Genomic DNA, 15,208 nt, shown 5'->3' on the forward strand with positions numbered 1-15,208 from the left:
ATACTACAAATAAAAAAATCGGATGCTCAGCTTTCATCTTTATCTACAAAAACAACCATTCAACATTTTTCTCTCTCTCTCTCTGGACAAAAAGCCTAAGAGCTAGACGTTCTGATCCCACTTCGCGGGGACAAACCAGCACTTCTCTTGTCTTTTCTGAACTAAACTAAATTAATTGTTTAAATAAATTATTTCAAAATCACTAAAACTACTAGTTTTATGACTAAGTCCTTTTCAGATATGATATATTAATATTGCTAATTCTAGATTTAAATATATATATAATTTTATATTGAAATGTACCTATATATGTTTAGTCTATTGACTTCCACGCACTATTTAAGCGTACATTTTGATAGCCATCCATTCTGACTGCAAAATCTGTATTAAACTTTTGAAATGAAATGAAAATAATGTTCTTTTTTATTTGACGTCCCAGGATTTGTTCTTAGGAAATGGATGATTAATGAAAGGGAGTGATTATAGAATTAAATTTTGTGTGCTCTCCCATTGGGAATCGGGGTCGAGACTATGTGCACCACAGGCGTACGTGCTAACCACTAGACCAGCAGGGAGAGCGCTATATATATATATATATATAGGTTCTACAGAGCTTAGTGTAAGTTACTTGTAAACCTGGGACCCCGCACCACCTAAAGTAGCCCTGCTTGCGGGATGTATTTTTATGTAGATAAGGTATTGACAGATGTTTCCATTACAAAATCCAACCAAATTCCTCCTTTTCTCTTTCTCAGTTGTCCGTCCCACGGTCTTTTGTCCCTCATTAAGAAATGGGTATGTATATATACATTTTCATTCTGGCTGCCAACCGTGAACTCAGACTAATGCGCTTGTACCTTTCTTCTTTGTTTCCTTCCCCTTATTTCTCCGTTAGTAATAACATTAGTGGGAAGACCTTTTAACAATACGAGGAAGATCGAAAAATAACGCACATTATTTTTATTATTTTCTTTCTTTCTTTCTTTCTTTGCAGACTGCAAGCAGCATAGTGTAAGTTATTTGAAATTCACCAATCCTTTATTTTTCTACCTTTCATCCTCATGAATTTGTTAGACATGTTAGGTGTATATTAATGGAAGGATGAAACAACCAAATTTTTTACACACCACTGTAGGTGCGAATTCAATAACACACAGAAAGTGAAAAAGAGAATGACTCTAGCGGGACTGTAGGCCAGGATCTTCGGGATACCGTTCCGATACGTTAACCACTACGTTACCCAATCATCATCCCAGAACAGCCACACAGAGTCTCACTCCTGAAATCTGTGCTCTCCACACAGATTACGTGGCTTGTACCATAGCCTAGCTGCTGCGCTTGGACAATCCAGTGTCTATATATTAAGAAGACCTTTTTTGACGGTTGTTAAAAATTGGCTTTTTTTTATTTTTTATATATAAAGCTGGAAATTTGTAAATCGTGACCGGAAAAAGTCAGGTTCTTCATCTGTAAAGTACGGATATGATATTTGCACAAAAATCTCTGTTCTTAGTTATTGTTGTTAATGTTCTTTAGTTGCTATTTATTTCAGCATTACACTAGTGACATTATAATTTATTTTTTTTAAACTTATATTTAAATTGGATATTTTTACCGCCTTGCTTTTAAACGATTTCAACCCTAACCAATAGAGTAAGTGTTAAGCCTGCAAGGAAACATGCCATGTTTTATGGATTTTTTTTCCCCAAGAAAATTAACCTTAAACATGTTTTAAATTTGCACTTCTATTCACCCCTTTGCTTCTGATTGATGTCAGCTCCATGTAATAAACTCCACTGGGAAATCCCAAAGTAAACGCACGCCATGCTTAATGCAAATTGGATAATTTTTAGTGAAGGTGTAGTTAAACTCTATTTTTCTTCATGATGAACTGCATTTTCTCTTTTGCTCTTGATTTATCTTAACACCGAGCGATAGATTCTTTGACAAGGCCCAAAAGAAATACACACCGTGCTTCATGGCAGTTGGCTAATTCTTAAGGGAAATTGTTGTTAAACATGTTCCTTAAGATCTGTGAATTCGATTCTTTTGGCTTTAATTTGAACCTCAAACAATAAAAAATACAATGATGAAGAGTTCTTGAGAAACTGCTTGACACCTTGCTGAACTAGTGACGAGCGCACTACACTTGCAAAACTGCAAAGACACTCCCTTGTCAGGAGTATTACCACCTTATATAGGAAGGGGGTGAAAATAGTACTAAGAAAAGATAGATAACACACGTTGAACATGGAGATATGTGAGGAAAATTTCGTAGCTTTTGAGGGGAATAGAATTTCTTCCACGCGCCACCTGTGAATCACTAGTAATGTGACCTGAAATATTGCTAACTTCTTTCCAAGTTTGTGTACTTTACCGGGGATTGAACCAGGATCACATATTAACCATTCTGGTATAAAAAGAGAAGTTTCTTGTTTAAATAAAGTTATAGCAGGTTTTAAAGTGTATTGTATGAAACGAGAGAATCTATTGCATACTTCAACATATAATATTCCGGCGGGAGCTCATGTGGTTCGGATCCCACGTTAATCAGTAGGTCCACGTCTCATATAGCCTCGCTGCTGAAAGGGACGCTAAACTAAAATCAACTCAACTCAACATATAATATTGTTTCAATTTGTATATATATATAAAGGGCACAAAATTTCCAGTCGCCATTGGCGGCTAGAAATTTAGAGCTGGCGACCAGTATTCAGTAGGAATGGTTTCTGCGTAAACTCACAAGGCTGCGCAGTTTGTTTCGCACGAAAATAGTTGTGACTGAGTAAGAAAATAATTGTCATTGATATGAATTGTCCAATTCAAAATTGATTATCCCAAATCTAATTGTTTATCTTTGAAATTTTATGCCTTGATGTAATCTTTCACTTTGTCAAACCAGAGGCCTTGAGGGGGGAGGGGAACACACCTCTCATAATTTGTACGTGAGAGATACTGGTGACCATCATTTTTGGATTGGCGAGTGCGTTTGACTTTGAAATTTTGCGCCCTATATATATATATCCTGTCTTGAAGAGTGCATAATCATCGTTCATTTTTATTATCATTAGATTGTTTCTGTTTTGACATAGTACTGCGCTCAGTTGGATATATTACTCTTACAAGGGAGTTAGCGCAAGTTGCGAGAGCAATTGCAGTGGAGTTTTGGTTTGTATTAATATGTTTGGGGTGCTAATTACAAACATGTATAAATTAAATGCCATTGTCAATTACACTGTAAGCTACGAAGATGCAATATTACGCTCGCGGTGGACTATACGGAACACGATATCATGACGTTAGTAACTGTATTCATCGTAAGTAGTGCTTCTCTAGCTAATATGGGTATGTGCAGTGTATGTTATGGTGGACACTCGCCGCGCTGTACCGAAGGTCACCTGACGAAACGTCCAAGGCGACATCTAGGGGCCAGACAGAAATGAACGCATAAGAGCAAGGAACTCAATATAATAGTGATTCTCGTCTGTGTTGCGTCAACGACGGCTGTTAATCCGTCTGTGTGTGGTGTTACCGGTTTCGTAGTGCGTCACGTTACTCTCGCTATTAACGCAATCGTGTGATAATGAATCGTGCAAATATAGTGAGCATTATTAGCCATTACAAACAAGAGAAGATCCGCAGAAATTACAGTAAAGGATAGAAATGCAGCTGCATTCATAATCAATGTGATAGATGAAACGGTGCCAGCCAATTGTAATAATATATGGTTCTGTACATAACCAAAATACAATAGACTATATTGAAGAATATGAATACGTAGAAGACTTGTCTGATTGTGAAGGACGTATAAATGATCCAGAACCTGATAGTGACGAAGAGTTGTTACGAAGTGCTGGAAGCCAGTCGTCTGCTTATCTGCCAAGTCCACCGAAGAGGAAGAAGTGGGCTGATATATCTTTTGAAAAAGCGTAGGAGATAATTACATTCCAGGATTCTGGGAAAACTAAACGATTAAGCTTCAATACAGTGCAGAAACGAAATCGCATGGTGCAAGACATACATCATCTACGATACTTACGTCACGTGCTAGAGAGAGGGGAGGCAGGCCAGCACTCAAAATTGCACGTACTTGACGATTATGTAGCAGAAAAATTCAGGTTAGCGAAAACTGTTCTAGGAACTAATGATCATGACAGCGATATTCGTACTTGGGGTTTGGAAAAAGCTCGAGAAATAGGACTGACACGATTCACTGGATCTATCCATGGCTGGATTGCAAGGTTTAAACGGAGACACTTTCTTGGCTCAAGGGCAATAACCACTAAAGCCGGGAATAAAGATGGTGACATGCATGAAAAATATGAAGCGTTTCTCAAGGAGGTAATGTCCTTAATGAACACCATGGAACGTACACAGATTTGTAATACCGATCAAAGTGGTATACGGAAGGAACTTCACTCATCGCGAACTCTGCATTTCAAGGGAGAGAAATCGATAAGAAGTTCGGGGTGGAGTGACCATGCGATAACTCATTCTTACACCATCCAAGCCGTTACGTTGGCAAGTGGATACGTGTTTCCAAAGATGCTGGTAATTTATCAGGAATCTATAGGTCAGTTTGGAGTACTAGTAGTGCAACACATGCTGAAACCGCAAAATCTGGTTCAAGTTGCCTCGAAGTCCGGCCTAATCACGAAACAAATCCTGACGCAAGATTTCTACTTCCCATTTGCGACGGAGGAAAGTCTTCTTCTGGTTGATTCGCTCGGGACATATCGTGACAGGACTCACATCGATGCTATTCCACCACAAAACATGGTGTATACACTCAAGACTATCCCTCCTGGGTGCACACCTTACATTCAGCCACTTGATGTGCTGTTGTTCCGACAGTTCAAGGCGATGCTGAAGCTGATTGAAGATCACATTATCCTTCACGACTATCAATTCACACGATCTTCGAGGGATTCAATTTCGTTGTTCATGTGTATTCTACATAATCGGTGCTGTTCTCCAGACTTCGAAGACTGTTCGGTACTCCATGGATATGATGACTTCCGACCAGAGGTTTCAAACACCACCCGAACGTATTTTTGATGTTCAAATGCAGTGTGACTCGAAAGACTGCTTAATACAGGCATTCATGAAGTGCTTTTACTGTGATAAGCAACTCTGCTTCCGGCACTTTATACTCTGTGGTCATGTTTATCCTCGTAATCTTCTGCCCAGAGCCACCAACAACCCAGTTTTTGAACTCAGTGACTGAATATGCGCATGATTGTGTAGTGTAATTGTCGATGGCAAATATTGTGCGCATATTTGTAATGCACATGTAACCCTCTTACATGCAAACCAAAACTTCATTGCAATTGTGATCGCAACTTTCGCTAACTCCCTTGTTAGTAAAAATGAAGACTATGAGAGTCAACTGACCAAAGAAACTAATATGATATGAATATCATATCCAAGTGGCGATTAAGGTATCAAAATTAACCTGACATTTGGCGCCGTCCTGTTTAGAACCGAAGAAAGCCTGAACAACGGCTCAAAAAAGGGATTTTGCTGTTTAAAGTAAGACAGCTTCAACATCTTCAACACAATTATAAGGTAGAAAAATGAAGCTGTTTTAAAAACTTAAAAGTTTTTTTTTCTGTAAAGTCAGACTTTTATTGAAAGAATGTTTGTCATTCAATAATTTTCATATGATAACTCTAGACTAACGGGAACCTATGCTTGCTGATTACTATTATATATATAAATATATGTTTGTTGCAGTGACAAGCATTTCGTTTGGATTACTGTTTCGAAAAGGCACTTCCAATTCCAAGCCTTCCTGTGACCGTTGCCATTAGTAAGAAATAAATTAGTTCCACCTAATTTTTCGTTAATTGTCCGTCGAATCGTGAAACTTTGCTGAACTTAAAGCACACATACAATAAATAAATAAATAAATAAATAATAATAAAAAAAACAACAGAATAAACAAACATGTTCCGTGGAATTTGCTAAAAGCAGAACTGCTTCCCTCACAGCTGAGAATCGTACGTGGTTGTGTTGTTGAGCATGTTTGCTCCTTCAGGGAAAAGCACCTAGGAATCAGAAAGCATTTCAACAGTGTCAATGATCCTTGCGCCCTGTACAGTCAACCTTTATTGATGTATGTATCACCAAAGTTCACTAGTTTTTTTTTTTTTTTTTTTTTTTTTTTTTTTTTTTTTTTTTTTTTTTTTAACTAAATACCAGTAATTTCACGTTCTAGGATAGGTTTGTTTCGGGTATATAATACGAGTAATTTGTATGAGTGATATTGCTGCTGAAATCGAGGCAATAAATGTAGATATTAAAATAGGCCTATCACGCAACTACAATCGTATGAGTTGGGAACACTACTTACAGTTAGGTAGGGGGAAAAGCTGTCTGGTGACCAGGTTTACAAGAGATCTTCTTAACTATACATCGCAGCATGTTGACTCGATAGTAGAAGGCTCATCTCTGGTGCAGGAGGTTCCTGGTTCGATTCCAGGCCATGTGATTATGGTGGACAGTGTTTTCTTGGGATTTCTCGGGTTCATCCATTTCCTCTCACATCCTCATTCCATCAGTTCATTTCATAATCACTCACGTTAATTAACCATTCGTCTCCTTTCATTTCATTCACATTAAGAAGTACTCTCATGTCCATAATTATTGTTGCATGTCTATAAATATGTTGTAGGAATATAATTTGATAACGAATTCGACCGGTATTTCTTATAATGTTTGTATGTGTTTAATCGGCAAAGGCATGTATGTGGCAAATTTCATGTCAAAAGAGCAGTAAACAAGAACAATAAAACGAAAATAAACCTTTCTTGTCCATGTAGCAACATTTTGTTTTACTCATTGTAATTTTCGTATTTATAATTCTTTTCCTATGAAATTTACCACAAATATACATTTCCTGATTATACACATAGTATCAGTATTAAAAGTACCCTGCAAAAAATTTTCAAATTATATTCTTATAAGAAGACAGTTATACATATGCGACAATCATGTTAGACATGAGTGTACGCCTGAAGTCTCAAATATACTTTAAAAACGTTATGCTTTAAAACAACAAAGAATGAAAGAAAGAGAGAGAGGGAATGAAGAATGATTTCACCTGAATTGTAGGGGACGATTGGAGAACCACGAAAGAAGAAAATGCACTATATTGCGTAAAAATCGAATATTTTTTGTACGAAATTTATCCTGAGAAATTATATCGCATGTATGTATCAATATAAACTTGTAACTTGGTCTGATTTCACCCTTTATTCGTGATAAATTTCAACTCCAAACAATAGCCTTATTTCCCATGCCTAAGAGGAAATATATGCCAAGTTTTATTTAAATCGGATATATTTTACGAAATTTTGTTTAACAAATAGATAGAAAAGACATAAATGCATTACACTCTCTCACACTCCCTTCAGTAAATGTAGAGTGTATATAGAGTAGTCGTAAATTATTCTTATGTTCGAGTGTTGTCAATTCTGTTTCTTCATTATCAGTTATTATAATGACTGTTATTGATTATTTTCCAGGTCTTTGCTTTCGAGGCTGACTGCGTTTCCAGAAGAATTAGTCGCATCACAATTAGGAAATTTACTTCTTTCCCGTATGGTGTTATTGAATTCTTCAGCACAGAAATATATGTTACCCTATATTTTAGTTCCTGCATCAGGTAAACAAGCATACATTTTCTTAGTACAAGTATTATTTTATAGGATTCTCTGCAAAACTCATTGTATTTTATTTTATTTTATTTTTTAAAGAAAGATATCAACATATGATGCACCTGCTTAATGCATTAATTACAGAAAACTAAAGACAATTTTTCGTAACTCGAGAAATTCATTATTAGCTTATGACTTTTTAGAAACTAAGATAAACTTTGAACAGAACACTACAATTTTAAAACTAGTGTCTAGTTTGGAGTTCATTATTTTATTTTTAAAATGTTCGTAAGCGTCTTCTTTGTAAACAAATAACACAACTTTCAGACACTGTTATGAAACGCAAATCATTCTTGTGAAAATATCAGCGAAATGCTCAGGGATCTCCTTTGTGCAGTATTTGATCCTGAAACATAATTAAACTTCTAACATAATAAAACCATCCCCATGTTCAGCGTAAAATAACACTTTCTAATGCGACGATTAGTATAACTCTCATACTATATTTTTTTAGAGCCTTGACAGTGACAGAATCAATCAACAGTGGAACAATAGATGTACAGAGCTCGCTCATTCCTCGGTGGTTAACCTATTTATCTTCGGCTTAGCCATAACGCTTTTCCATTTCACAATCACGTGTAGTGATTATGAAATATTGTTTGTGTCCCCATTTTGTTATTAAAAAGGTGTATTGCAAAGAACTATGTTTAAGGAAGTGTAAACTCTTTGTCTATTAGCACCTACGAGTAAGATTATCATCTTTACTTACATAATGTTAGTACTGTATACAATCGTGTGAATTTCATGGTGACGTTTCCACATATCAAACCATCTACATTAGTTTCATCTCCTTTTCACCTTTTAATCAAGGTGTCCCATGTTCAATTTTCGGTCTAACCACAACCCTTCTTTGAAGTGTAAACCAAGTAGCGGTTCAGATGTCACTTGAAGCGAAAGTCTTCTCCTTGATGAACTCAGTATTATAGAAGGATGTTAAGCCTAAACATACGAAACGATACCAAATTTTATATTTCTGCTTGCCTGAATGCCTGTTGTTTTATAAAGAAACCAAGGTTGCTTAAATATACGGATAGAAATTGGCAAAATTTATTGACTGCCTACGTAGCTTCCAACATTAGATTGGACTTTCAGTTTTAATTTTATTGAATGGTATCTACATACTAAATTTGTAATTTAATCCCCCAGTTTTAATGTACTGATTATGATACGTTAACCTTAACATGTTAGAAGATACCAAGCAATAACGGGATTTTCCCAATGGCTAAGGCGGGAGTTTGCCGATTTATATATAATGGTTTCACTTGTGCAACTGTTTATCTTTTTGTCCTTCTAAAATGACTCTTGACGATTATATTACAAATATGTAAAGATCAGTACAACGTGTTTTTTTTTTAAATTATTATCAGGAGTGCTTTGTGAGTGAGTTGCCAGACTCATGGTATTTATGGCCAATTAGTCCCGGTGTCGAATCCAAATGAAGGACAATTTCTCTCGGATGTAAGCCGAGAAGCGGTTTGGATGACGCTTTAAGCCTATGTGACTCCTTCCAGTGTAACGCCGTTGTAGCATAATAACACTATGGCGACAAGGCGACATAGTAACACCAACAAACTTATTTCTGTTCATATGTAATGTAAATACATAGAGCAAATTATTTAAACCCAAAAAACCTGGTTTAAACCTAAAAAGGGTTTAAACAAAAAAAAAAGTTTTTGTCAATCTTGTACAATAGTAAGTCATAAAATCTGCAATATTGGTGTACACGTAGGGTGTATACCACGTGGACGAAGCAGTTCAAGCCATCAAAAATGCTTGTTACGACGACTATATTTAGTGGTAGTTCGTACCCTCTCCTGAAATGTACAGTGCTGAGTCCCTTGTGTGATTTGACAGCCGCAAAGATAAAAGCTAATTCAACAACTTCTGCATTACGAGTTTACATTGGGCCATAACACCGCGGAAACTATCTGAAATATTTGTTATGTGAAAAGTAAAGGGATAGTTGATCACAGTGCAATAATCAGATGGTTCAAGAAATTTTGCTTGGATTGCAAGAACCTCGCCGATTAACCAAGTTCGAGTAGGCCGAAGACTAAATTCCCAGGTATATTGCATGGATCGAAACGGAACGAAAAATTAAAGAATCATATTATATTCACAAAGAAAGACCCTCACTTGACCTGGATAGAAGAGAAATAAATATTATTTGGAGCACTGTCTAAAATTCAACGAAATCACAGCTCCACACTGGTAAAAATTTTATATAGTATAGAAAAACTAGTTTAGTCAGCATTTGTTTAGACATATAATCAGTGTTCTGTCCAGTATATCATGTTTACCTGCGACCAAAAGAAGAAGAAGAAGTAGAAGAAGAAGAAGAAGAAGTAGTAGTAGTAGTAGTAGTAGTAGTAGTAGTAGTAGTAGTAGTAGTAGTAGTAGTAGTAGTAGTAGTAGTAGTAGTAGTAGTAGTAGTAGTAGTAGTAGTAGTAGTAGTAGTAGTAGTAGTAGTAGTAGTAGTAGTAGTAGTAGTAGTAGTAGTAGTAGTAGTAGTAGTAGTAGTAGTAGTAGTAGTAGTAGTAGTAGTAGTAGTAGTAGTAGTTGTTGTTGTTGTTGTTGTTGTTGTTGTTGTTGTTGTTGTTGTTGTTGTTGTTGTTGTTGTTGTTGTTGTTGTTGTTGTTGTTGTTGTTGTTGTTGTTGTTGTTGTTGTTGTTGTTGTTGTTGTTGTTGTTGTTGTTGTTGTTGTTGTTGTTGTTGTTGTTGTTGTTGTTGTTGATAATAATAATAATAATAATTTTGGCATCCAGAGCAAACAAAATTAAAGGCACATTAGGATACATATTTATTGTTTATTGTATTAAACCATAAAATAAGGAAAAAAAACCAGTAAGAAAAATAGTCACACTGGAAGAAAAAAGTCACTTTTTCTTACATAAGAATTTCACTGTCATTTTTCCGTGATCATCACGCTGTCTCAGTCTGTTTTCTGCCGAGGCAAATACACCGTTATACCAGGGCTGTTCCTTTGACTTCCTACCAACTTCAAAACGCCTTTCCTTTCTGGCCAGCCATTTCATAACAGCAGGGGTTGGGCTAAAATCTTACAACAGACTCATATTTATATTAACGTGAAGGTAATTTTTCACAGTAGTGGGAGCTAAAGACAGTGTGTTATCTGTTTCAATATGTTGTAGTCGCTTATAAGTCTTTCAACATCCGAAGAACATGGTTTCGAAGCAACAACTCGGGCTAGACTTGTTGACAGAGCATGAAATGACTGATTTCCACAGATTTTCATGAAAAGGCTTTTAGCGTCCAGACAACATACTGCACGATGATGCCTCTCTATATTGCATTGCGAACTGCAAAAGATCTGTATCAAGACAAATAACTTTGTGGCATTCTCTTAGGACGTCATCAGTTACATAGTCTTGCAAAACACGCAAAGGCTCCAAAGCAACAATACTGTATTAATACAGCAAACGCTGACTAACAAAGTTAATTATGGAATCCAGGACTTCGTAACGTACTACAGTAAAATCTCTTTTCTCACTGACATATTTGTTATGGGATTTATTGCGACGTGTGTTACGATGAAGTTGAATACCATGTAATGAGTACTGTATTTCTCCGTTGACGTTCTCTTGCACACGTTCGTTTAAAAACGTTTTTCCCACCCGCCTAACAGATGTTTCTCTTTCATACTCTCCAATTGTGCTATAGTTGTATTTTTATTTGTTATTATGTACAAAAGAAACATTTCATCACTCTCAAACTTCTGCTGGCAATTCTTGAAAACATATAGAGCGTCTGTCACAAGACACAGAAGATGAAGGTGATCTACTTCTATCCATTTACACAGATGACCATTGGCTTCATTACATACATGGTTTTCCGTTTACAAGTAAAGGCAGCTTGGATACCAATTTTTTAGGAGAGTAGTGAGCATACTGAATGAAAATTTTGTCCACCTGACGTCAAAATATTCTGGATAGAGCAAAACTTTTAAGTTATTTTCTGAAGCTACCATCGTTAAACCTTTCGTTCGCTGCCCTGAAGAGTGATAGAAAGCACACAGTCCAGATGCTGCTTGTATGAGAGATGAAACTTCTTGGACATTTTTGGTGACATCTCTCCATGCTAAATTAATGCGATGGGCAGAACACCAAATTTTCAACAGAGACAACGTTTCACCTGAAGCAACTCTTTCATCAGTTAACAATTTCCACATTCCTTTGTGTTCTCCTGTATTCATGTTTTCACTATCAGTAACTATCGAAGTCACTCTGGGAAACATTACTCTTTCTACTGATTTTCGTAACGCTGTGCTTCGGCAAAATGTTTGGCAGTTATTGATGTATGTTATGTCTGATAGTACATATTTCTATAACGGGTTCAAAGGATCGTGTAATTTTTATCTACAAAACAACACATTTCATTATAGAGATGCAAAAAAGCCGGCTTTTTTGAATCGATAGTTTTTTTCACATAAAAAGCCGGCTTTTTTGGAAAAAAACCGAGAATTTTGGAAATTTTGGCTTTTTTCATTTTCATGATTTTTCTATCCAAATAGCTTTCTTATAGTATATTCTATAGTTAGATAAGATTTCCACGACCTGAATGCCATATTTAGCTCTGTAATTCACCATCAAGATGGATGGAGCACATATTTTACGAATTAAAGCTAACATGAAGAATGTAGTATTTGAGGGCAATTTTACAGGTTATTTAACTTTATTTTAACTTTTGAGTTATCGACATTTTTTCCTTCTCTAGATCATTTTAGTTTGTCATCCGTGTTTCATTTCTAAGAGCTTAGTACTCCAGCTTCTAGCACGAAAGTTAAACTTACGTTTTTCTATATATCCGTCAAAGCATACGTTTTTCAATATGTCCGTCAAACCGTGTTTCCACATTTCTGTTATACTGTAGTTGTGCAATGATTTAGCAATAATTTTCCAGATACAACCTTGAATACCAATTTATACAAATAATCAATAGCGGATTTAGAAAAGTACTTTGGGAGGGGTTTCTCTGATTGTTTCGTTTTCTAAAAAGTCCTAATTTTATTTGGGAGCAGCTTGAAATTTATGAGTACAGGCACCGAAAATTAGGGGTCCAGATACGAACTTACTGGAGAAAGGTTCGTTATATAAAGCGCTGGCTGACTTTTTAAATCTCTACGATTTAAAGCTAATAAATAATGTTAAAAATAGTGAGGGAAAGACCCTTGATTTAATTTTAACAAATATAAAACTTTCTATTGAAGTAAATAAAGAGGAGGCTCTTGTAAAACCTGATATTTATCATCCTGCTTTACTTGTAGATATAAAACTTAAATCAAAAGTAAGTGGTAGCCTTAGTGAACCAATAATTGCATACAACTTTCGAAAAGCAAATTTTTATGAAATGTATAATAGAATCCAAACAGAAGATTGGAGTAACTTAGAAAAAATAGATGATGTAGAGGAGGCAGTTGATTATTTTTACAATAGAATACGGTCAATATTTGATATAACAATCCCTAAGAGTTCTTTAAATAAGGAAAAGAAATATCCACGTTGGTTCTCGAAAGAAATTATTGAATTAGTAAAATTGAAAGAATATTATAGGAAGCATAAGCAAAACTCAGTATATAACACAATGATGTATAAAAATGTAAGATCAGAACTGAAACAAATGATCAAAGGAGCGTATAAAAAATATGTAAATGAGTCAGGATTAAATATTAGAAATGATATAAGTGCATTCTGGTCATTTATAAAAGACAGGAAAGTGACGAAAGTAGCACCCAATGTTATGACTCTAGATAACAGGGAATATTGTACTAATAAAGATATTGTTAATGGTTTTGCAACTCATTTTAAAGCTGTATATCTGGGGGTTCCATCAACTTATAGAGTGAATGACAGAAACAATTATTCTCAATTATATAGTACACTAAAGTTAGATCCTGTAAATGTGACAGAATATCAAAACGCTATCCGTAATTTAAAACCTAAGAGAACATGTGGAATAGATGGAATACCACCTTATATTATTAAGGGTTGCTCGGAGGTTTTAATGCGTCCTTTATGTTATATATATAATTTGGTGATTAAAAAACAGATGTTTCCAAATACCTGGAAGGTATCTCGTATTAGTCCAATCTTTAAGAGTGGAGAAAAAAATAAAATTGAAAATTACCGACCGATATCAATAATTTGTGCTCCAGCCAAGGTATTAGAATATATACTCTATATACGTATTTTTAATCACGTTAAGTCTTTTATTTATCAGAACCAACATGGATTTTTTACAGGTAGATCAACTGTTACAAATCTGATTAATTTTGTTGAATATGTACAGGATGCATTGCATAAACAAAATAGAGTGGATACTATATACTTTGACTTCTCAAAGGCATTTGACAAAATTAATCATGATATTTTATTGAATAAATTGTCAAATTTTGGTTTGAGTTTGTTGTTTTTAAAATTAGTGGCATCGTATCTTGAATATAGAAAACAATATGTTTCATATAACGGTCATCAGTCTTCTTTTTATCAAATGAGTTCTGGCATACCGCAAGGCTCTAACTTAGGACCTTTATTTTTTCTAATATATGTAAATGATTTACCGTCTAAAATTAAACATTCGAACTGTATAATGTACGCGGATGATTTAAAATTGTATAAAGAAATAAAAAATAAGAATGATGAATATATGTTACAATCCGATATTGAGGAAGTCTACAATTGGAGTGTTGAAAATATGTTGTATCTAAACTTACAAAAATGTCAATTTATGACAATAACTAAAAAGCGGAGCTATATTGATTGTAAATATTACTTAAATGGTGTTGAGTTGGAAAGGAAATATGAGGTTAAAGACTTAGGTGTATATTTTAATAATAACTTGTCATTTAAAAGTCATATTGATAACATAACGAATGATGCTTATCGAATGTTAGGTTTTATTATAAGAAGTACAAAAAATATCCATGATTTATCAGTTATTGAAATATTATATAATTCAATGGTTCGAAGCAAATTGGAGTATGCATCAATAGTATGGTCACCAAGTTGTAAATCACAAAAAAAATGAAATTGAAGCAATACAAAAGAAATTTTTAAGATACTTATATTTCAAAAAATATTCTGTTTCATCCTATCAGAGAAAAATTTCGTATATGTGGTTGTTAAAGGAATTTCACTATGTCAAATTAACAAACAGAAGGATTGTAGCCCAGCAAATGTTCCTATATAAAATTATCAATGGATTAATTGATGATAGTACGTTTTTGGAAAGAATATGCTTTAACGCTACCCCATGTAAATTAAGAAATAGGAATCTTTTGGTAAATAAAATACCCAAAACAGTGGGATATAAAAATTCACCATTATTTGCAATGTGTGAAGCATACAACAAATTAGTAAAAATATGTGATTTGGATCTTAGTTGTAAAGTAAAAAATTATTGTAATTTGGTGGAAACTTATGTAAATTTGGAGTATATGTAAACCCTTGTCTGTGAATTGCAGCACATAA

General features: G+C 34.8%; 1 protein-coding gene across 1 annotated transcript in view; it reads left to right on the forward strand.

The window, feature by feature from the left end:
- Positions 1-15,208, forward strand: part of LOC145690253 (protein-associating with the carboxyl-terminal domain of ezrin) — a 107,652-nt gene that overhangs the window by 69,414 nt on the left and 23,030 nt on the right. Inside the window, exon 7 of the mRNA XM_081764974.1 lies at positions 7,530-7,669. Within this exon, the coding sequence (XP_081621100.1) occupies positions 7,530-7,669 (140 nt within the window). The remainder of the gene's footprint in view (positions 1-7,529; positions 7,670-15,208) is intronic.

This window comes from Thermobia domestica, chromosome 7 (genome assembly GCF_964235325.1).
Source record: "Thermobia domestica chromosome 7, izTheDome1.hap1.1, whole genome shotgun sequence".
NCBI classification, from domain to species: domain Eukaryota; kingdom Metazoa; phylum Arthropoda; class Insecta; order Zygentoma; family Lepismatidae; genus Thermobia; species Thermobia domestica.